This window comes from Onychostoma macrolepis, chromosome 13, assembly GCF_012432095.1.
Source record: "Onychostoma macrolepis isolate SWU-2019 chromosome 13, ASM1243209v1, whole genome shotgun sequence".
In the NCBI taxonomy this organism is placed as follows: Eukaryota; Metazoa; Chordata; class Actinopteri; order Cypriniformes; family Cyprinidae; genus Onychostoma; species Onychostoma macrolepis.
In genome coordinates, this window is record NC_081167.1 from 8,774,953 (window position 1) to 8,800,429 (window position 25,477).

The window sequence follows — 25,477 nt, forward strand, 5'->3', positions numbered from 1 at the left end:
GAGGTTTGTGTCGCAGCAGTGTCCTCCATCTCATCTTCTCCTCCAAGTTCAAAATTGTCCAGCATCGTTGTTTTACCTTTTAACTCCCTTTTTTTGTAAACGGCGTTGCACGTTCAAACTGTAAACACTGACTCGGTACTTCCGCCTATGTCAAGCGTGACCTTTTCAACATAATTACGTATTACGTGAAGTCATGAACGCGCATCGCAGAACAGAGCTAGGCGAGCATTTGCATTTATAAAGCATATACATTTTTTATTTAATTTTTTTTTTTTAAATCGTTTCGCTAGATAAGACCCTTATTCATCGTCTGGTATCGTTTATAGCCCTTTGAAGCTGCACTGAACCTGTAATTTTGACCTTCAACCGTTTGGAGTCCATTGAAGTTCACTATATGGAGAAAAATCCTGGAATGTTTTCATCAAAAACCTTAATTTCTTTTCGACTGAAAAAAGAAATACATAAACATCTTGGATGACATGGGGGGTGAGTAAATTATCAGGAAATTTTAATTTGAAAGTGAACTAATCCTTTAAGCTACAAAACTACCAAATGACGACGAGCACTTATCAGGATCAACTAGGGATGTAACGATTCACTCAACTCACAATTCGTTTTAACAAAATTAGATTTAAAACAAATTATAAATTAAAATGTATTCCTTTTATTATTGCTTGGACAAAATGCTGCATGTTTCTTTGTGAAACTGAAATATAACTAGGGTTGCAAAAAAGTTTCGGAAACTTTCCGTGATTTTTTTTTAATTTCCGGAAATTTTCCATCCCTTTGCAACCCTAAATATAACACTATAATAATATACTAATATAGCACTTGCATATTATTGCTCTTTTGTTGGTTTTGATTGCTTCTATTGTCCTCATGTATAAGTCGCTTTGAATAAAAGCGTCTGCTAAATAACAAAATTTTAATATAATGTAAATGTAAATAGCAAAACTAAATTGACATTTTAAAACAAGCCCCAAATCAAATAAGTAACACAAATAAAAGAAATCTCTTCATATAAACAAACTAAGACTTTGTCTGTGCTCTATCCATGTAAAATTAGAGGCAACCACTGCATTTTAATCATGACCCAAACAAAGATGCTCCATACATGCAACATGAGCAGTTTGTAATCTAAATTAGATTGTATAATTTCGAAATTTGAAGCAAAAACAGAATGGTTTGACTTCAGTTTTGTGAAACTATACATAAAAAATATCTGCAAGAAACAGAAACAGCAGACGAGCTGAATAAGACGCAGATTCACTCTCTGCCAGCAGGTGGCGATTAAAGCATTTCCTTGGTTTCCGCTGTAAACAAAGCAGCGCTGCACTTATGAACTTTAATACGCATTATACAGAGGCAAGATGAAAAAAAAAAACTACCATCTACACTTTTCTAAAGACAGGAAGTTCCCCTCAGACATACAATCATATAAACTCCTACCCCTAATTGAATCGCACTGTGTTTAACATCTCAACCGATTTGAATAGTCACATATTTTAATCGATTTTCAACCGGCTCGTGGTTAATCGTTACATCCCTAGGATCAACTAAATGCTGGATTTTCAAAATTATGTGAAATATTTAAAGTTCGCAGCACAGAATCTTTAAAATACATCCGAGAGCTTTACACCGGTCTGTTATTGTGGCGACATTTCCATGGCCCGAAACGTGACGATGAACGAAACAAACTGTGATTGGTTGTTTGACATGTCGGTCAATCGGCCTCATGGGCGGGCCTTGGCCAATGAAAGCTGCCATGGATTCAGACCTTCAGCCTCAGTCTGAAGGTCTGGCTACATGAGAATATATAAAGAATAACTTTATATTGTTAGTAATATTTAAAGATGAATACTTACTGAAGCAATGGACTGAAACAACTATGGTTTACTTGATTATTTTGCCTCCCTACACAGCTTTGACCATTAAACTACACATCTTAATATCATAATAAGAAATATTAATGGGAAATATAGAGTCATACCTGACATTTAAGCATTTTACGTAATTTTTGACTAAAGGATCAACAAATTGTCCCATATACAAAAAAAAAAAAAAAAAAAAACCTGATTTTATTCTGACTATTATCGTATATGTCAGGCTTTACAGGGTTAAGTGTAGTTCACTGCCTACATTCAGCATCCTCCTCTAGACCTACACATATTGAAAAGAAGTTTGGGTGACAGTTACACTCTGTAGTCAAACATCTGTGCATAAACATTAACCCATCTAACAAAGCACAAATTGTTTGCTGCAAGGCAGATATTCCAAGGAGAGGCCTGGATCATTCAGAGATGATGGCCACGTACTAACAACCGGCATCATGATGCTACAGATCAGTCACTTCTTCATGACAGCCTCAGGCACACCGTTATCTCCAACAGCATTAACAATACCAGCATCCTTTCTTTACAAACAATCTTTCCACAGTCGTTCTCTCTTCACCGTATGATGTACAAAGGTTGATGAGGAGTGTGACTTGATTATAGCTGAATTGATCAGTAGGCCAATAAGTTTAGCGAGCCTGCTAGCAATGCTCGTCAATGACAAAATATAACATGTTAAGCGACCTGCAAATCACAATGTGAACATATATCTCCCACATATCTTCTACTTCGAGATGCGACTATGAATGGAGACACCGATAGACTTATGAATAAACAACAAAGCTAATGATGCAGCTAACTTAACCAACCTGTCAACAAGCTAGCAAGCGGTTTGTCAAACTGACTACAGCCGTTAACCAGCACAAATAAACATGTTAAATGTAACCTCGTGGCCCTCTCGTTGTGTTTTACAAGAACTTGTTCCTCTTTCTGCGTGTATGCGTCTGTCAAAACAGAAAAACATGAAAACACTGCTGTTGACCCTAAGGCAGCGAATCCAAAATGGCGTTCAGATTCATTTCTACTCATTTTGGCTAACTAGTTTAGCAGGCTACCAAACGCGTTTAGACATATAATAATGCTTCAATAACTGCTTCGAATAAAGGCTTACATTTTAGACAGTTCCACGTAGTGTTGTCATGCCCTGCTGTTTTTCTGTAATAGCACTAGACAGATATTCTGTCACCGGTAGGTAATCTCCTCCACAGGCAAACTTACTGACGTGGAAATGGTGCAGGCGCACACTACCATGATATTTCCTGTCAACTGACAGCTGTTTTCAGCCAATGATCTTTTGAGTCTGAGACCTTACTTCCCGTGCATTTAAAAGAGGTTATGTCGTTATTTGGAAACAATCACACATCAATGGCATACTTTTAAGATTGTCAGTTATTAGTGTTTATACGCTGGAAAGCCAATTAGAATGTTTATCACTGTCGTAACATTAATATTCTCCTGTTGGCGTTCAAAATAGGGCGGGACTTCGGTGAAGACACGTCCAAACAGGGTTGGTTGAGTTTCAGTGACGACGAAAGAGTGGTGTCCTCGAAACGGAGGCGTTCAGAGTTCATAAACACAGGCTTATTTTTCTCCTGTCACAACCTACAAGAGCTCCAATAATGCAGCTCACTGAAGACAATTAATAAGCAATGCAGTTTCCAAACAGATATGTATTGTTAGATCGCAACTGAACTAACAGTCCGGAAGAGAAATGTAGCCTACAATACACCTCAGTACTACGGTAGCCTATGTCGGTGTTTCAAACCTACTGGAAATATATTTAAAGTTGTTTGCTAACGTGGATAGCATAAACCCACTAAATAAAATAAAAATACAGAATCTTTCGAAAAGCACAGAAAGTTCAACACATTCAACAATGTTGCCCAAGGAGGGCAGCATTGTTTGACTTCAAGTGCTGCATGACACCCATCATAATCTATAGGCTACATAGTCGTATTATATATCAAATTTTCATCAGGATCAGGCTATACAGCAAACATCCTAGATCTTCAAAGTCTAGGATATCGGCGTTTTTTCTAGGCTAATGTACGTTAGGTGCTGAACACCTAAAATATTTCGTATTTATTTATTAAGCTCTTTGAATGTAGGCTAGTCTTAACCGTAACCTAAAGAGACAGAAATATCTGTCTAAATATATTACGCAGATTTGTTTGATAGCCTAAATAAACATAAAATAATGATAGCTAAATAATATAACGACTCCTCAAGAAAGAGTCATATCTATACACAAACTAGCCTAATTAGATGTTAATTATTATTATTATTATTATTTAAAAATGTTTGAATACTATAGATGGATTTTAGTATGAACTATTCAGTCTGAAATAAAGGTTCCAAAAGATAGGTTTCGCAGAAGTAAACGGCTCTTAATAAAAGAACCATTTTTCTTAGTGTGAAGAACATTGTAATAATCTGGAGAAGTCTTCTTCCCATAAAGAACATTAAAAAGTTCCATATCCAAATAAAGAACCTTTATTTTAAGAATGTTGAGAAGACAAAACGTTCTATTTACTGAGCATGAAGGAACAGACGGCTTATAACACGTATATTAACACGCACCACGATAACTCATAAGAATGTTCATGTTTTAAATCTTAAGGTTTTGAAGAAGCTGTGCAAGTCAGCTCGGGATGATTGACCGAAGCTCTGATTTACTGTGCGTATGTTTAGCGAGCGCATGTGTGAGAAAGAGAGAGAGAGAGAGAGAGAGCGAGAGAGAGAGAGAGTCAAGGGGTGGGCATTCCTTTCTTCCGCGGACCTGTCGCACTAGATATTTAGCATAAAGTCAGTCCCCCTCTGCATGGGGATCAAGCCTTCACTCTCCGCTAAAAACTTATGACAGACAACACCGAGAGAGAGAGAAAGGGGAAACTGTCTCTTTTCGTTTGCTCATCCTAAGGAACTTTCTACATGACGACTGCGTCGTTTCAGAAAAGCAGCTAACACGCGTAAACGCAAAAGTTGTACATTTTTTCGAGGATTACCTCCACTAGACCGGGATTCATGTGAGTAAATGCATGACAAAAATCACTGTGGTGCTGATGATATGTGCTCTCATGCGACAGAGGAGCTGTGGGGATGTTGTCTCCTTCCAGTCTCACAAAAACAGGCTACCTGAGTCCAGACCTGTCGTGTTAGACAAAAAGGATCGTGGCACATGTATCGCTCGTGAAGATCAGTTTTGACCGGCGACTGCGGAGAAACACGAGCGAGCGAGCGTCGTTTATCATCGGGCTGAAGTTGATGTGATGATGTCCGGCTGAACCGAATAAGTGCAGCATGTATAGTAAACTATAGGGTTACAGGTTAACCAATATGCAATCTTTAGGGTTATAATACTTAATGCTAGGTTGTTATTATTTAATGGTTCAAATATTTCATCTAGGCCTGTTTATTTAAAATATGGATTAGGTTATCAGAAGAATTGTTAGAAGACTGACAAATTAAGAAAAACCGAGAAACATCCTAGCAAGTTTCTACATGATGTCTGTATTAGTTCAGTATGATTTTGACTTAACAAACCCGGTTTAAATCTTTTTCTTTTTTTTTTTTTTTTAAAGTTAAACGCTGCCTTGTGAAGGCTTTAAATATTGTTTTCAATTAGTTGTAGTTAAACTAAAAGCTTATATTGATTTTTGTTAAAGCCAATTTTTGCCGAAATTTGTTTGAATTGTCGGTGGTTAGTAAAACTTTTGTTACGTAGGCTATCGTTTTAATATAAACACAACTGTCATACAGCCAGCTCATATATTGAATTACAAAAACAACATTAGTCAAATAAAACCTCTGCCAAAATATCTCCAAATTTCTCTCTCTGTATTGCTATATAGCCTATCACTTTTTGGGGGGGGGTTGTCTGATATAGGCTAAGTGAAAATATTTATGCAATATATAGCCTACCCAAACTGATGGGTGGCAGGTGCTCCGAAGCCGTAAGAGACCAGAGAGAAACACAGACTCCCACCCGCGCCAACTGAGATCAGTTATTTTGTATAAAAACGAATTTTTAAAAATATGCTCAGATTATATTTTAAAACAGTTCGCTTTACAAAATTGCACTAAAGGAACAATGGGATGCAACGATTTACTTCATTCAATGTTTGGGGGCATTTCTGTTCGCCAAAAATAAAATGTAAAAAATACTCAGTCAAACGCACCTGTTTATCTAAATTTACATGCGGCCAAATAGTCAAACAAGATTGAGCGAAACATTTTTGCCAGAGTATATCAAAAACGTGCGTGAGATCAAAAATGCATCCGGTTAGGCTCCTTTTTTTTTTCCCAGCATTTAAATTGTAGCTCTTTTGTTTACGATGAATGCTTGTTGAATATTTGTCAACAATATTTATTTAGCCTATTTATTTTAGAAACGCTAAATATTAATATAACGCTATATAGCCTATTAATATAACGTTAAAATAAAAAATGCTCAAAAGTCAAACATAAAAACTAAATATCTATATTTATATATCTATATCGAAAAGCTAAATATATATTACATATCTATTACATTTTTTATTTAAAAAAAAATAAAATAAAATGATGTGTGTGGTTAAACCACACACAGAACAGTGCGTGACGCTCTTGTGTTTGGTCATGTCTCATGTTGCCTTTAATACACAAACACAGCCTATGCTTCTGCTTCAGCTGCAGTCATATATTTAAAATTAGGCTACAAAAACTCAAAAATTAGGCTACAAAACCTCAAAAACATATACAATTTTGCCCACAAAAAAATCCCAAGAATTGTTGTGAGTGTGAAGTTTTTACATTTCAGTAGGCCTATACCAAAAACATTTGTAGCTATCTCTCAGTCGAGCGTGAATAGTGCGTGCGTACCGTGTAATGGAATAAACATGACCGATCTTATATAGATGAGCATCTTCTCTACACGGATATTCGGAGCTGTGCGTGCAGGAAAAGCCGCGCTTTGACATACACAGCCAAATGCAAATGGGTGTTAGGAGGGGAGAAATTAACATCTACAAACACTGGGTAGAAATTCCATCTGCCGCCGGCTCGAGTGGGCCCTTAATAAGTTCTCAGACAGCAAAGTGACACACATCTTAATCAACTCTTAATCCAAGGAATTAATTCTAAACGCGTTTATGAATAATTCCTGAGATAATACAGCAGCCCGTGGAAATGTATGCTGTCTGCCTCTGTCGAACCAACAGATGGACCCAGCAATCTTCTGAAAAACGAGAGGATTTTACCTCTATTATCTCTTCTCTTATTAGATATATATATATTTTAATGAGATCGATGTCGTGTGTATAAACTGCCCCTCTCTGACATGCATTCCAGCCTAGGAATATCTCAAAAGCAGCATGAATTCCCTTTCTCCAAATGGCATCAACACATGATGTGTGCCACCGAAGAGAGACATAAAGTTTGAGCCAAACTTTATTTCACAGAAAATTCAGAAGAAGGAAAAAACAACAATTAAAATTACAAAAATTAAAACAGCATACAAAATTATTATAAATACTGAATTGTTATTATTATTACAGACCATATCAACCTTTTAAAAATTAAAAATTAAAAAAAATTTGAATATTCATGGACAATTGGTTATATAAGCCAGTTCTATACATAACCATGAGATAAACCAAGGTCAGACCTGGTCACTTTCCCTTTTGGTCTCTCCATTTTTTACATTTAAGAAATCTATCAGTGGATCTGTGGCATTTGCATGGAGTCTTTGATCACTGGCCTTGTTGGCCCACAATCCTTAGAGGACCCTTGATAGAGTTTGAAATGTAATAATGTCACAAGTCCTGGCAGGGGTGGGGGATGCATTGACACCTTGCTTAGGATGAAATAACCAGCTTATGTCACCTATAGCTCTGGCCAAAAGATACAGCATCTGAGCAGCCTGCCTGACAGATAACCATTTATCAAAGTCACTCTGGGTATGCGTTGAAGTATATCTATAGTTCTGTTTGTAATTCAGCATTCTCATGGTAGCCTCCCCACAGGCCAGCTGCACTTACAAGGCAAGTTAAATCAATTGTTTATTAGATTTAAAAGAAAAGTGGTCATATTTTATTTTAAAAATGACATTTTGATTGATAATAAGGTGGAGCAAGAAAGCGTAGTGCTAGAACTTGTTTGTAGAATGTAGAATTTTTTTTTATTTTTGTGATGAATATGAATGAATTAATTGATTAATTAATTAATTTAGTTGGCCACATCATATAGATCTGTACAATCTTTGAAATCAAATAGCATGCCGTCCTGTGCACTGAAACAAATCATTATAATTTAACAGGACACCCACTTTGGTAAAGCACATATTTGTTATCCAAATGTTTTCTTTTAAGTATTCCTTATATTGAGTATCTAGGCCTACCTGTTTTCAGCACATCACTCAACAGTCTGATGTACAATGAACGCACTTTTTTTCAATTTAAATTATTGTCATTTTTATTAAAAACATTTTTTGTTTGTTTGTTTTTTTTCTTTAATTTGATAACAACATATCTACTAAACATAGTCCGTCCTATTTTTCACCTTAATATAATTTCACTGTTTATCAACTAGTAAAAAAACATACTTGGAAATGTGATTTGGTACTATAGTAAACACTAGTTTTAAGTGTAGAAAGTGATGAAAATCAGTGATATAACATGTTTGTTGGTCTGTTTATCACCACTGATAATCTCTACATCCTCAGGGTCTGTCACCTCATGAATACTGATCACTTCCTGATCACTATATGGCACTTGTTTGTTATTGAAATCTGCTTTCTTAATGGATGGAGGATTCCATGTTTTAGTAGGTTTTATTGGTTTTACATACTTAAAACTGTTTAAAAGAAAGAAAGAAAGAAAGAAAGAAAGAAGTGATTACGTTCTGGAATTCCATTTAGAATAATGAATATAGGCCTACATTTTAATTAATATTTCACAAACTTCTCAATAATATTCCACTAATTAATGAAAGTGTGGTCTGAATAACTGGGCTGGTGTATGTATTGAGACACTATTGTTGAATACAGTGTGTTCAAATAATGATGGGAAAAGCGGTCTTAACCGATTTTGTGTCGCTCGTTTTAAGTAGAACTTTAAGCGCGTCGTTACGGGAGCTGTCAGGTCTTAAGGTGCTGAACTAAGGTCAACTTTCTCCAGTATCCACAATTATTTAACTCCCTATTGCAGGAATAATGCGGAAATGTTGCCAAACACTGCATAGCGCAAACAAATTGCATGTTATTTTGTCTGAAAGTTATTTAACATAGGCTATGTATTATTAGCCTATTAAAAATATTACTTGAATGCTGCAATGCACAATAGTACACTGTTACTAAAAGAAAAATGGCCGATGAAAAAGGGCGCTCATTAACTTAATAAATAAATAGCCTAAATAAAAAAATTAAAAATCCGTTTCACACTTACTGCAGATTCACAATAATAATAAAAAAATCTGTGAATAAATACGAGTAAATTATTGTTCTTATCAAATTAAAGGCCCACATGAATGGATCTGCCAAGGAAATTCAGGCCTATCATGTGGCATGCGCAGACTGTGGATTATCATTTAAAATTAGTTTTTAACCAATGTTTTTATTCTCTCGTTTAGAATAGATTCTAATTGAATGTGTGTATATTTATTGTCCTTTAATCTCTGTGAAAGCAAGTGGACCTGACAGATCCGTTCTTTTATTTATGAGCGTTTTTACGCGCTATTCAGATAACGATAGGCTACTTTTGGGAAATGTAGAAATATACGGATTAGCATCTTCTCTTTTGATTAACTGATAGAGTTTAGGAAAATGTATCTCCTTGAGATACGTTTCAGTTAATGATAGTTGTTGGAAAATGGGATTAAGCGTGCATGTGTGTGTGTGTGTGTGTGTGTGTGTGTGTGAGTTCGTAATGAAGAAGTTTAATTAAAAAAAAAAAATCAAATTCCTCAAGAGAATATTTGGAAGTCAAAAGTGTAAAGAAAAAGCCAATATCAAATATTATTTTAATTTTAAAATTTATTTTATTTCATAAAATAGCAGTCAAACCTTTACGCCTTTAGCAATTTATGAATCCTTCAAAAGAGGTGAAATCCGACAGCGAATAAAAACTAGGAAATCACACGTGTTGGCTTTCAGTTCCGTAAAATCTCTTCGGCGCGCGAGTTTGGGTTCCGTTTGCTGACTTCTGATCTGCTTTCACTCTTCATCCAGTCACATCACAGATTCCAAGACGCAGTAACAGATCGATTATGTTTCTGAATCTCTAGGGTGTAGCATAAATAAACAAGCTGTTATTTTAGGCTCTATTACGAGGCTGTTTGGTTCACGTAATTTTGAACGTTGGTTGTTAGGTGTCTAAAGTCCAAAACGTCTTCAGACAGTTGTAAACGGATGAACCCTACCTGACATTTTGGAGATTTGCAACACAAAGCAATGCGCTGGCCTTCATTACTACATCTCATTTGATATGATGAAACATGCAAATAATTATTATTGCGCATTCGGTTTATTGTTGCCTATCTAGCTGTTCTGATTTATTCTAGACGTGGGTTTATTTAATAAGGTTTAATTTGTCTTAGTTTTTTTTTTTTTTTTAGTTTAATTAGTCTGTTTTCATCTCGCTTGTAGGCTACCTTTTGCTCAGGAAAATCCTACAAAAAAAATTACCAGAAAAATAGGCTAAATAAATTATTAGGCCTATTATTATTATTATTATTACCCATTAATAATAATAAGAATGGAAAGTCTATTGACAAAAACATTGAATAATCAATAGACGGACAGTCAGATTGGTTCTCAAATGGGTTTTCAGAGTTTCCAGTTAATTTTCCTCATCTGAGATCAAATCCATGGTTGTGGAAACACTGTAAAGAACTTATCAGTGCGGGTTCTGGCTTTGCCACCAACTTTGACTTGAACATTAGCAAAATAGCCTAGCAAATTAGCAAGTAGCCTTTTTTGTTTACTGTGTAGCCTACGGAAATTGTGTCGTCCCCTTTTTTGATTCTATAGCGACGTTGATCAATCGTGAAATATTATGGGCTATATTTAAGGAATTCTGATCAACAAGAACGCATAGAATCCAAAAATCTATGGATAAAAATATTTTGTGTCTTTTATTTAGCTATCACAAGTCAGAATATGAGCTGTGTCACAGTGAACCTGAGCAAACAATGCATTCTCATGTGTATTAGCCAATAGCCTGAGCTTGTGTATCATCATTAATGTAAATATGCCTTTGTGCTGTTCACAGAGCCTGGCGGTCGAGGTGATGGATTTTAACCTTCTAACGGACAGTGAGGCACGTAGCCCGGCACTGTCTCTGTCAGACTCCGGGACTCCTCAGCACGATCCGGGATGCAAAGGCCAAGACAACAGTGGTCAGTTCATGTTCATATTTAATTAACACACAAAAACGCATTCACGTATTAGAGACTATTTAGCCTAAGCTTAAAAATGAAGCTGCGTCTGCACTCTAAAAAAAATAAAGGTTCAAAAAGGGGTTTTTCACAGCGATGCCACTGAAGAACCAGATTTGGTTCCCTAAAGAACCTTTCGGTGAACAGTTCTTAAAAGAACCTTTTTTCTTTCCTTAGTGTGAAGAACATTTAAATAATCTAAAGAACATTGTAAAGAACGTTTTGTGTAATGAAAACGTTCCATGGATGGTGAAAGTTCTTTGTGGAACCATTGATGCTAATAAAGAACCCTTGGTAACACTTTAGAATAGGGAACACTTATTCACTATTAACTACGATTTTTCCCTCAATAAATTCATAATTTGCTGCTTATTAATAGTCAGTAAGGTAGTTGTTAAGTTTAGGTGTTGGGTAGAATAAGGTCATGTAGAATAAGGCATTAATATGTGCTTAATTACTACTAATAAATAGCTAATATTCTAGTAATATGCATGCTAATAAGCAACTAGTTAAGAGACCCTAAAATAAAGTGTTACCGAACCCTTATTTTAAGGCTGTGTCTATATCCTAGCTAATATGACCAGAATGAGCTATTTTGTAAATATTCATCGTAACGCAAACCCTCATTTTGAGATATAGTCCATAATCAGCTATTCGGCCTAAATGCATGACTGAACCATCTGAAGGCTATTATGGGCTCATTCTGTTGGGTAGGCCTATTTTAGATTTAGAGCACATTGTGTTCTTCCCCAGTTAATTCGCGTTCAACTTGAATCGGGCTAGTAATAACAGCACCGCATCTTTGGTTGTAGTTTTGAATAATCTTGGGTCATTTGAATCTAGGCCTACCTTTTACAGATGTTGGACAGTCTTTCTGTGTGCATTGTGTACTGATGACAGTCGCCATTTGAAGGAGAAGATCCCGGCTAGCCAGTCACGTGCTGAAGAAACGATGCATACATTATTCATTTCTGAGCCTCAAATTTGGTATCCAAATGATTCAGTCAGTAGGCCTATGCGAATAAACTAAACACCTGTGAAAAGAGCAAAGGACTGAAGAAGATATGCACTTCACTGAGACACTGCATGACAGAGGATTATGTAAACAAACTAGGAAAAACGTCTATTTATCGACTTAAATTACTGTTAATAGGCTTACAGGCAGGCTGTGTTAAATTGCATAAACTCTAACCCGTTTCAACGCACAGGTCGGTGCAAAATTGAAGTTGACTGTTTAAACGTATTAACATCATGAGCAAAGCGATTTTAGGGTTACGTGCTTTTGTATAGGCTAATTTTGAACCTATATAGCGGAGGTCTCCTGAAAAAAAAAAAAGTTTTAAGTTTGATCGCAGTTTACATCAGTAGAAGATAACTAATAGGCCTAACCTAAATATATCCGGAATAATTTGTGGCTTTGTAACGTTTACATTTTTAGAAACATAGACTATCTCATAAAGAGCGCTTGCGCGCTAATAAATAATGTAAAGCACAAAAATAGTGAACGGCACTCAGTTAAAAACTATTAGGGCCTATATTAAGCTTTTAAATTATAATCATGCGTTTTCACCTTTCATTTATAGCCTACTTTGTTATGGGTTTATTTAGGCCTTTTACTCTTTCCTTACCACAATTCTGAAAAATGCATGCTTTGTAGTAAAAGAGATGTTAAATCTTCATTATTGCCATCTTTACCTAATAAGTTATTATTAGGCTTATTATTATTATTTGAAGAATTATTTTTTTTTAAACATGGCCCCAATCCAGAATGTAAAGTCACTCTGGACATATAGAGATAAAATAAAAATAAAAATGTAAATAATAGGCTATATTAATTTTAGTAGCCTATATTTAATTTAATAGAACGGGTTTTTTTCTTGAGGTGTTGAACGAATAGTGAACACGTGTTTTTCAGTCAACAGCTTCTGACGGTATTTAGCCTATAAGTATCTTATCTATTTTTATGAACAAAATATTTCCGCGACATGTTCAGATTTAACACAAAACGAACTACAACTGGACAACAAATCAATGAATTCAAAACGTTGTCAATAATAAAAACAAAGCGACTGAAGAAATAGCGGTGTTCCTCTCGTTAATTTACCCGGACTATCACTGAAAGGACAGATACAAACCTACAATTTCGCTGATTTCTCATAAATTTCTTCTCTCATGTTGTCAAGTTACAATAAATGAATTTAATAAAATTCTTTCTTTTTTTTCAGTTTAACTTAAAATATATCGATCTTTAGGCTACTTTTAAGATTTAATATTTTATTTTATTTTTTGCGTCTTCTTCTTAATAGATGATGTTGTAAGAGTTAAAGGGTATCTGTCCACTGACAGATGGCAGCATGATGTCTTGTTGGTTTTCCTAGAGGCCCTGTGGAGTCCTGGAAAGCTTGCTGATTAGTTCGAACTGCTCCTAGAGAGTTAAGCTCTTGCCAAACAGCCCCAAACCTGCCCTGTCACTAATGGCTGATCCCAGGATTATGTGGCCAGCTAATTTAGCCCTTTCTGTGGGGTCTTGAATTTGCAATTTGCAGAACTCTACACCACAGTGAGACGATCATCACACATAGGCTACAAAAAACACTGCAGTTTATCTTGTTCTGTTTTCAAGTATTTTTTTTTTTTTTTGTATTTAACACATATATGTTTATCCACAGCTTATTTTATTTTGTAATCTATTGTATTTTGTGATAATAGTGGGACTCATGGACATGTACACACTTAAAAATAAAGGTTCCAGAAGTTTTTTTTTTTTTTTTTTTTGCAATTTCATTGAACAGTTCTTTTTTTTTTTTTCTTAGTTTGAAGAACATTTTACAATCTAAAGAACCTTTTTCCACTATAGAGCATTTTGGACAATGTTAAAGGTTCTTCAAGGAACTATAGATGCCAGTTTAAGAGTGTATCTGTTTAATTAATGCATTTTCCTGTGACCCATACAGACACAGAGAAGTCCCATCAGAACCACACAGATGAGTCGAACCCAGAGGACGGCTCTTTAAAGAAAAAACAGCGCCGGCAAAGGACACACTTTACCAGCCAGCAGCTCCAGGAACTTGAAGCCACCTTTCAGAGAAACCGCTATCCTGACATGAGCACGCGAGAGGAGATCGCTGTGTGGACCAACCTCACAGAAGCAAGAGTACGGGTACGTGTCCCTGCCAAGCTAAACCACTGCATAGCTACGGCACATTGTGTTTCAGAAAAATGTGCAGATGTTATAATCAAAACCACAGTGAGTTGACACGCTGACTGACAAAGATAAGAAGTTATGTTCACTATGCTGTCACTATGGTGCATTTGGGTACTGTGTGTAATGAAAGGGCGTCCTTTTGAACCACGGGACATAAATTATAGGCCCGGGCTATTCCAGGATTTTCAGGAACACTTAAACACAAGACATCGGCTTTGGTATTGGCTGTGGCGGTTTCTTTTTTCTGTTTCCAGAATACTGCTAAATTGAGATTTGTGATGTAACGTGAACAATAGTTTGCTTAGAAAAGCCTAGAAAAGTTTTGTGACCTTCTGTTCCAACAAAAAGCAGAAGTTTGATGGGTGAAGCACACAAAGAGAGCAGGTGGGCTCCCATTCTGATGGATGACAATACAATCGCTACCTCCTTGGCAGGCGCGCATCTAATGGATCAAATTCATGTTGGCCAGAGGAAAGGTCACATAGCACACAGTCTTGGTTGTTATTTTGAAAGAACAACAGAGGTAGAGATACCCCTTTCCTAATGTCTATCAGTGGCCTCCTGAACCGTGCATGTATTTCAGTAATCCCAGCTGGAACCTTATGCCACATATTCCGCATGCTTCTGCTGTCATATTGATTTACGCAATTGATAGAGTATGTGCTCCTAATAAACACACAAACCCTAAATCATGGCCCTGACCTGATGCCAGCTTGACCCAGGATACTTTAAAAACCCCCACAATGGACCACACATGACTGTGAAGGGTTCTTCTCCAATTGATGCTGGTTTTTGCATTCCTTATATCAATATTGAGAGAACAAATGTACATTTGTTAACCATTCACTAGCGCTTTTGGAATTTAAAGTCAACAGAACTTGGGAGACGGTGGATGAAGGTTCCACAGCAATGCTATAGATAAACCATTTTAAAACCTTAAGAACCATTTTTTAGTGTGAAGAATAATCTTATGAACCTTTTTTCTGCTATAAAGATCATTTATGTGTTTTAAAGGCTCTGTAGATTTCCTCATGGAACCATTTATTTCAATAAAGAAACTTTATAGTTTTAAGTACAAATTCTAGCCATTTAATATATCATGAAATACCTGTATGCCAGAAATATAGAGAATGAACACACCAACCACTGAACTATATTTGACATTCAGTTATTTTGGAAGGCTTTAAACACCATTGCCGAAGTGTCAGTGGAACATTCACAGAGGAGGGTATTCCCTCTCTCCCAATATAAACTAGTATCATTTACAGTACACTGGATAAAAGATGTCATTAAATATTCCCAGAAAACTGAAGGCTGAATCACAAGTATAATTATGAGCACAAGTATTTTTTTTTAATATGTGAAGACAGTAACTTTGAGTCATAATATTCATGATTGTTTATGTCTTCATCATATTTCTTTAGAAGTTCCTAATATTAAAAAATGTCATGAGTTAGCTATAGAGTTACGAGGAAGGCATTTTTTGTGCTGCTGTCATATAACAGATGTTACTTTTAAAGCAAACCATTTACATAAAGGACGGTGTTTACACTGCTAAAACCTAATAATTAAAAGGAGTTCTTAATTTCTTATTTTCCTCCCCAGCTTGTGTTTCTTTACTAATTACAGTCTGTGAACACGTTCAAAGGGAAAAGATTTATAATTTCTCAGAGAGCTAAATGAAATATATTCATTTAAATTTTCACATTAAAACTTTAATCCACCCAATATCCCCTAAAAATAGGATATAAAATTGACTAAATGTGAGGGAAGCTCTTTAATGACATTTCTCACTGGGGAAACTCATAATAAGTGAATAAATTAGTTTAATAAATGAAGCACTTAAATTCTGCCTGGCGGAACTTTTCTTGTTCACATCGGAATATTAAAGTTCTGTCTTTTATATTTGATATTAGGAGCATGCAAATGTATTGTTTTGCACAAATTACATTAACTGTAGTAAATGTGCATCCGTCGTAATCCCTGTTTTTAACTCTTTCCTCATTGTCTTTCAAACAGGTGTGGTTTAAAAACCGCCGCGCCAAATGGAGAAAGCGAGAAAGGAACCAGCAAGCCGAGCTGTGCAAGAACGGCTTCGGCGCCCAGTTCAACGGACTCATGCAGCCGTACGAGGACATGTACTCGGGCTATTCCTACAACAACTGGGCCACCAAGAGCCTGGCCAGCAGCCCGCTCTCAGCCAAAAGCTTTCCTTTCTTTAACTCCATGAATGTAAGCCCGCTGTCGTCCCAGCCAATGTTCTCCCCGCCCAGCTCCATCCCTTCCATGAACATGGCCTCCTCCATGGTGCCCTCGGCGGTGGCAGGGGTGCCGGGCTCAGGCCTCAACAACCTGGGAAACCTGAACAACCTGAACAGCCCCACCCTCAATTCTGCGGCAGTGTCGGCAGCGGCCTGCCCTTATGCCACCACGGCCAGTCCGTACATGTACAGAGACACCTGTAACTCCAGTCTGGCCAGCCTCCGGCTCAAGGCCAAACAGCACGCCAACTTCGCTTACCCGACCGTGCAGAACCCTGTGTCCAACCTAAGCCCCTGCCAGTATGCTGTGGACCGGCCAGTATGAAGTCCTAACGTCTAGCACTCCGAAAAACCCAACCCGAATTTCAAGCTCTTGTCTAGCCAACCCCACATTTGACTCCGAGGCATCATGAACTTGTTATGGTTTCTGAAAGGACAGAATAGGAATAAGCTTCACGAGGAAAGGAGCCTCACAATGGACCAGGACTCATGCGATAACATGTCGAGACTTTGTCGCTGAACCGACCAACTGTTTAAAAGCTTTTGTCCACTGCATGATTAGAGAGAAGTACAAAAGAGGACCTAAACACTTCCACTGCGCTCACGGGAAGAAGTTGCAAAGCCAAACGAATACCTGTTTTCATCATCAGTACAGACGAGAGGATGTACATAATGGACTCTGTATTGTATGTGATAAAAAAAAAATATTTCGGACATGTAGTATTTTAATGATGAGAGGAGCATGTTCCTCACGAGCGGATGTACCTCCTTGAGGAATTTTAATCTTTGTTGTGAATTCCATTCACTTAAGGTCAGAGGTCAAGGGTCAAAGGTTGTTGTAAGATGACGAGACGAAACCTAGCAGTGAGTAGTTTCAGATGAAAAGAAAAAATAAATACGGAAGAAGAAAAGCTCTGAAAATTAGGACTTTTTTTTAAAGAATTAACTAAAAAGCCATTGAGTAAATAGATTTGTGTGGTGTTCTAAAAAAAAGGGAGTCTATGACTGTAATATAATGTATGTAAGAGTGCAGTTGTTATAAAACAAGCTTTTTCTGGTGTAGCCTGCTTTGTCTCATTAAACTTAAAATAAATGATTATTTGTTTTTATGAATAACCCATGCTTTGGAAGCAAATAGCACTCACGACACTGCTCTGGTCGAAAACACAATGTCCTTGTGACATAGCAACGCAACCTCAGATCCATGGCAACGTTAAACAACAGAAGTGACAGCGCAGGAGGCAGAGAGATATAGATGTTCTCATTGGCCTGTCACTGATCTGTTTGACCTACAGTCTTGGAGGGGCTTCCATCAAGTGCCACACGCTATCCTGTAACGGGGTGGGGGGGGGGGATTCTTGGTGCGGTGCCTCGTACTTCCGAGGGAATGCTGCCAAGATTACGTAAGTGTGTGAGAGGCATCCCTCCGGAGAGACGCGATGGAGGAGCTTGCTCAGGTTTATAGCTATTACAACCTTATATCTCCCATTGCACCTCACCCAAGACAACAAACAAACAAGAACTTACCCATCCTAGAATTGTCCTGTTATTTGGCATTGCATTACAGAAAATTAGATATAATTTCCAGCACCATGACAAAACTAATCAATTGCAAAAAAAAAATAAAATAAATAGAAAAAAAGTTTGTGCTTCTTGTACACAATGAATGAAAATAATACAATGATAATAATAAATACACACACATACATAAACATTATCCTTCATGGAAAACCATATTCACTTGTATTGCATAAAATACACATGCAGCATATGAAATTCAGAACAAAAACATTACCCAAAACTAGTCAAATTATCTACAAAAATGTAAATTTGTTGTTTATTAAAACACTCGTTCTATATATTGTATCTTGTTCTTACAATATTACATTAACACTATTTATAGTGAAAATATATAACAAACAAACAAATAAATAAATAAATGTATTCTCTTTCCTAAAGGAAAGTATTCATTTGTGTGTGTATATGTTAAAACACACACACACACACACACGGGGCACAACATTATTATTATTATTATTATTATTACACATATTTTATTGTACATTAAAAATACATACTACTACTAATAATAATAACAACAACAACAAATATATTCTCCTTCGCATGCAGCATATGAAACCTGGGAAATAATTAGACAAAATCAAGTACATTTCTATCATGTCAAAACGAATCAATTGCATATCTAAAAAAATTGTTTTACAACACGTTCTTTTATAGGATTACATACATACATTCACCTAATATTCACTTGCAAAAATACACATGCAGCATATGACATACAGGACAAAAACATTTCTTTGACAGATAGTTATTCTTGTTTTTTTTTTTTCATGTATAATATACCGTGCAAGTAAAACCAGTTTGGATAGATGCAAATACGATGTTTAGTGTAAAAAGACATACATACAATGCAATGAAATTAAACAATGGTGTGACAGTGACACATAATTACAGCTTTCTGGCATGACGGATCAGCATTTGAAACAGGATTTGGGTGAGGCATCCTTTAAAAATGAATTGTCACACAAAGTAAAAGCAGTGGAGTCTGTGCATTTGTGCTCACACTCATGATCCACTGAGCACTACAAATCAATATCTCTCTGCAGGGTAAACATCCACTGCTCCCTTATGTTTACCTCTCAAAACACATATGAACTGAAAAGAAAACACATTTACAATATACATAGCCTGCAAAAAATCCTATATCCTGAGAATCGTAGGTAGTTTTATCTTAACAACTGCTTTTATTTATTTGGTTTTGCCATTTTAAACCAGTGTGAATAAAGTAGGTCTATATGTGGCCTAATGGAAATCATGCATTTATTTAGCACCAGCAGGAAAAACCATTTTAAATCAAGCACTGCAACCAAACAATAACTCAAAAAGTGTTGAAGCATGTGGCCTTTATTCAAGCGCGGCACCATGCAAAAGAGCCCGGGACGCCTCAGTTACCTTGAAGTGAATGTAAAGCTTGCAGAGACAAAGAAAGAAACATTTGGATACTCAAAGGGATTGTGATAATCTGTATTAGTTTCTTAAAACTCATTGACAGATTTAATCACAACATGGAACTATTACGTATAATACAGTTTGATGATTCAATTTAATTTTTAAAATAGCGTTGAGATTTACAAACATAAGTGTTGTTAACTTACATCCAATAAAACATAACAAAATATAAATAAAACATAATCTGAGTATGAACCACCATTGAAGAGCTAGGAACAGAATATTATAAAACTTGTAACACAAAGGCTGACTACTTTTGAAATAATGAAAGCTTATTATTAACACTTACGTAAGACAGTCAGAAAAGTATGGCATTTTATATAAAGAACAGCTCCTCAATTGGATAATTGCATATATTTGGAGGTCGGTGGTTTAATTAGGTTTTGATCATTTTTTCAGTCCATGGTACAGTGAATTCATGTCATGGGGCACTAAGACGAAATTAAAACTGAAAATTGGATAAACGTAATTGAAGCCTGAACAGGTTGCCTTTGTCATAATAATTAGTATTGAAAATAAAAACAGACAGACAGATAGACTGAAGAAATGTCATGTCTTTTTATACTATGTTCCAAATGAGGATTAAAGAAATTAAAGTCTGCCTGGCTCCCTCTCCAGACTTATTAACAAGACAAATTGATCAAAGACAGATGGAGCCTCTTGTCTCAATAATACTTGTTTCATGACCTGTTTGCACGACTTGGCAAATGATAAGTATATTTAATGAACGTTTGAAATCTGCCTGTTATTGTGAAAGTTCATCAATAAAATTTGACTTTGAAAATGAGAAAAACACTTTAGTTCTACTCAACAGGATCTTTCTAAAATTATCTGGTATATGCTAATCACATTTCTTTTGTGAAGTAAAATGAAACTATACTATATTTAAGTATTTTCATTTAGAACAGCAATGATTGTGCATTTACACTAAAAGGTAAAAAAAGAAGTGTGCTTAAATAACGTACTTCAAATCTTAAGAGTACTTTGAAAAAACTGTACTTGCAAATAGAGTTTCATAGTTATGAAATAAAAGGCTACTTAAGTGTATTTTCACTTTTTGGTTCTTAACATACAATTAAGTGCACTTTTAAAAAGTGCATTTTGTAATAATGTCAAATTAAAAGTTTTACTTTAAAGTCCATTTTAAGTCATTATGTTTAAATAATCTGTTGACATTTTTTAAAGAAGAAGTCCACTTATTTTGATTATTTTGACTAACATAAATCACATGTAAAGTACTTTTTTGGCATTTTCGCCTCTATTACAATAAGACAGATGAGAACTGACAGGAAGCGAAGTGATAGGGGAACGGTCCATTTAAAGTAAATATATTTTAAATGTAGGCAACTATATTTCAACATCATCATTACAGATGTACGTATTTAAAACATGATATACAACTTTCATCAGAAATAAATGATAAAGTTTACCATAAATGATTGTCAGTACATTCTGAAATACCATATATCAAAGACAATAGCAGTAATTGTGAAAATATAAATATAAAGATGTATTAAATCCTACTTAAGTGGATAAAAAAGCACTCTTAAGTTCCAGTAATTGTATTGCATATAAACTTAAGCTTACATATTTTTAGTTAATTGCAATTGACATGCAGATAAACATCCTGAAAACATTTACATTCAGTTTGCACTTAAGCATATTCTTTCAAAGTATATCATTTCCTTCAGTTCAATCAAAACTTGTGTTCCACGGAAGAAAGTAAGTCATACTGCTTTGAAATGCCATGAGGGTGAGTAAATGATGACAGAATTCACTTTAACCCTGCTTACATTATTCTCTCAAATACACAATTACCACTGGATAATGTAAATGCTCAATCCGTACAGCAGACTGTATAAATGACACCTGGAGCCTTAGTTTGCTTACAGCCCAAATTCTTTTTGTCCACAGCTCTTCCAAAACATTTTATCCCAAAAAACGACGGCGTTAGCAGGTACTAATCTGCCATTACATAATTAGTCGCAATTGCTCTTTATGGCCTATCAGACTGAGCTTAGAAAATGGAGACAATAGAAATGCTTTGAGCGGTCCCACGCACCGATGCCTGAGGCAGGTGTAAATTCACAGACCACACAGCGTCTCACACCCTGGGAGGATACGAGCTCAGAGCTGTTCCCTCACAATTACCAGCAGTTTCACTCTCCCTCCTGTCCCATCTGAATAGGGATCATTACTGATGTTTCCATGACGGCAACAAAAAAACACCTAACCATTTTGCAAAACTTAAGCATGCAACAAAAGAACTAAAAGGTGTCCCGGTTCAACATTTCATCTTGTGTGGATTACACAAACACATATATGGATTACACAAGCATGATTACCGTCTGAATTACTCTTCCAATCACTCCTCCTCTAGATAAGAAACCTTTCTGCCCTGGAGAGCGTGTCTGTGCTGCAGTCCAAACCCCCCGAATGTAATACATTAGCAGGATTAAAATTCCACAGGTAAATCCTGAAGAAACTGCCAGGTCTCTTGCACTCTTCCCTTTAGCATGAAGAAGAAGTGTGCTTAATTGTATTGAATGTGCACTTGTAGTATACTACAAAGTAAGTTTTTAACTGTATTTGCAGGTAATATAATATTAATGAAATGAAGGGCTACTTAAGTGTTCATATCTTTCATGTATACTTTTCTTGACTGATTCTCAACACTTCTATTCTTAACACGTTTACATCCTATGGAAGTCAATGGCTGCTTGGTTACTAACATTCTTCAAAATATATTATTTTGTGTTCAACAGCTGAAAGAAATTCATACAGATTTGGAATAACTTGAGGGAGAGCAAACGATGACAGAATTGACATTTTTTGGTTTAAGTATACCTGAAAAATAGACTTTGTAATAACTTTTTTTTTTTAAAGTAAATTTGAAATGACTGTTTTAATAATCTTTTGTCATGCTTTGAATAAGTTCACTTAATTTGAAGTGTTGACTAAAGCACATATACAGTACTTTACAGTACAATGTTTTTTGATATTACATTTAACGTTAATACATTTCAAATGTACTAAATTGCTACCGCATCTTTACAAATGTGCAGTTATACATATATTTAACTGGAAAACATTTAAGTATATTTTACTTTACCACAAATGCTTGTCAGTACATTCAGCAGTACACTATAACTATATTTTAAAGACAACAGAATTTTGAAATTATGGTTATAGGGACCAATTCTCACTATTAACTGCTTATTAGCATGCCTATTATTAAGATATTGGCTGTTTATTAGTACTTATAAAGCAAATATTCTGCATGACTATATTCTACATCCATAACATACCTTAACAACTACCTTACTAACTATTAATAAGCAGCAAATTAGGAGTTTATAGAGGCTAAAGTTTTAGTTAATGGTTTGTTAATAGTGAGAATTATATCATATAAAGATGTACTTAAGTCCCACTTAAGTGTGTCTAAAAGCACTCTAAAGATCAGCTAACTGCATTTAATATAAATTTAATCTATAATACATTTACAATTAATTATAAATAACACACATTTAAGTGTCCGAAAACATTACATTCAGTTCACATGCAAGTATATACTTTCAAGTTGTTTTATTTCCAAAATAAGTACTCTTTTTAAAAGTATGCTAAAGTGTACTTCTTTTTCACAAGGGCCTGCTTCATCTTGCATATCATTTTTTTTTTTTTTTTCTTTAATTATCCATTTTTTGTTCTCAGGCAATATTATGAGTTGCATAGAACAACACAATGATAGGTGACGACCTAAACGCTGGCATATTGACACGTCTCCCTAACCATTAAAATATACCAGCAGCAAAACCTATTGTGCTACATCCGGCAAACCACCGCAGTCCTGTCGGAGCTGTTGGCCTCACCCATTAGGCCCACAATGCACCAGACACCTTTCATAAATCAGTACTTGCACAGGCATCTCACAAAGACAAAAATACCTTGAGGGTATTTTCAAATAGGATTATCTTGGGCTTGAGAACCAATTACTAGAAAGCCATTTAGGCATCTCATCGAGCAGAAATTACAGCCTACGCCTCAATTGTTTTACTTTTGTTTAATATTGCCAGTTTGCTAATAATTAGCTTTATTTGCGTGTACACCTTCATTCTAACATTCTTACAATAACAAAGACATAATTAAGCCATTCATTTACATCCACTTGGCCTACATGATTTAAGCCTTTTGGCGTCTAAAAAGAATGAGTCCCATGTGTAAGAATTACAACTTTCTATAAACTACGTGTAATAAACCATAATTTGTTTATGAGTCACAAGCATCTGTTTATTTCTGTTGCTGTGTTTATTTATTTAATTAGTTATTTTAAAAACTACCCAAGAAGTGCAGAGAGATAGACAGAGAGCATGTGCACATAATGCAATCTGCTGCCATCTATTGGTAATGAAGTTTAATTGTCAGCAACCAGAACTTAAAAGCTCAATATACACTCTCAGAAATAAAGGTACAAAAGCTGTCACTGGGGCGGTGCCTTTTCAAAAGGTACATGTTTGTACCTAAAGGGTCCATTTTGGTACCTTAAAGGTACATATTAGTACTTAAAGTGTACATATTTGAACCTAATAGGTACAAAAGTGTACCTTTTGAAATGGTACTGCCCCAGTGACAGCTTTTGTACCTTTATTTCTGAGAGTGTATATGGAGATTTTCATTCCGCCAGACTGTCATACAGAGTAAAGCATGTTGCAACCCAGTGTTTTATACTGCTGACTACTTCTAACCATGTACTTACAAATATTTTGCAGTTTTTCCATTGATCAAGATTTTGGAAGTAATACTCAAAAACAAAGGACAATAAAACAAACCATGCAGTACAGGGTCTTTTTTTTTTTTTTTACTATGTAGTGTACATCCATACACTACCAAATGTCTGGAATAATGGTTTCTATAAATGTTTCTAAAATGAGCCTCTTATGCTCACCAAACATTTGATTAAAAAACAGTAAAAAATGTAATAAATTGCTACTTCATCATTACAAATGTGTAATTTGGTCAAAGACGAGATTTGGTGTTCACATCAATTTACATTTACAAAAGTGATTTATATACATAAAAAGCATATTAAATTAAATATTTTAAAATAACTTAATATGGGTGAAATAACGATCCTTCGTCATTCAAATGTAAATCTGTGTTAAACTTTTATTGTTTTGATGCTTGAAAACCCCTTTTTGTCTTTGACCCAGTTACGAATATATTTCAATACACACAAATTTTAATGATATTAAAGTATATTTTAAAGCAGGTAAATGTCTGAATGCATTGTTTCAAGAAACATTCAACAACATTGAACAAAATTCAACCAATTGCTTTTAATATAACCTATAATACATTTTATTTAAATAACACTTAAGTATATCCTTTCCATAATAAGTGCTCTTATAAATATGCTAAAATGTACTGCTTTTATACAGGAAAAGTGCTTATTTAGGTAATATTTTGAGAGTATTTAAGCTTTAGTTGTGTTAGTTTGAAGAATGTGTTTCAAATGTGGCTGCTGGTTGTTGGAGTAGGAAATAAGAGTCCTAGTTTCTCTTTTTCTAACAAACATATTATGATACAAATTTTTAGGAAAGGCCAATAGACAAAATAGTATCCATGCATTCAATTACAAGCCAACCAGATGGACCCGATTTCTAATCCATGGATATATTGAC

General features: G+C 35.4%; 2 protein-coding genes across 9 annotated transcripts in view; one reads left to right on the forward strand and one right to left on the reverse strand.

Moving 5' to 3' along the window:
* The window catches only part of gbf1 (golgi brefeldin A resistant guanine nucleotide exchange factor 1), a 90,847-nt gene extending 87,701 nt beyond the window's left edge, over positions 1-3,146 (reverse strand). For all 3 annotated transcript variants that reach the window (XM_058794840.1, XM_058794839.1, XM_058794841.1), the window contains exon 1: positions 3,004-3,146. The gene's annotated coding sequence lies outside the window, so the exon portion shown is untranslated. The remainder of the gene's footprint in view (positions 1-3,003) is intronic.
* A 233-nt stretch (positions 3,147-3,379) lies between these two features.
* On the forward strand, positions 3,380-17,830 carry pitx3 (paired-like homeodomain 3). 6 transcript variants are annotated; one of them, XM_058795959.1, is made up of 4 exons: positions 3,380-3,399; positions 11,138-11,264; positions 14,258-14,463; positions 16,528-17,830. In XM_058795959.1, the coding sequence occupies exons 2-4, from the start codon at positions 11,156-11,158 to the stop codon at positions 17,092-17,094; spliced, it is 882 nt and encodes a 293-aa protein (XP_058651942.1). In that variant the 5' UTR covers positions 3,380-3,399; positions 11,138-11,155; the 3' UTR covers positions 17,095-17,830. The 6 variants fall into 6 exon arrangements, with proteins under 6 accessions (XP_058651942.1, XP_058651939.1, XP_058651941.1 ...); XM_058795956.1 differs by lacking the exon at positions 3,380-3,399 and adding an exon at positions 3,575-3,642; XM_058795958.1 differs by lacking the exon at positions 3,380-3,399 and adding an exon at positions 3,575-3,633.
* Positions 17,831-25,477: the final 7,647 nt, after the last annotated feature.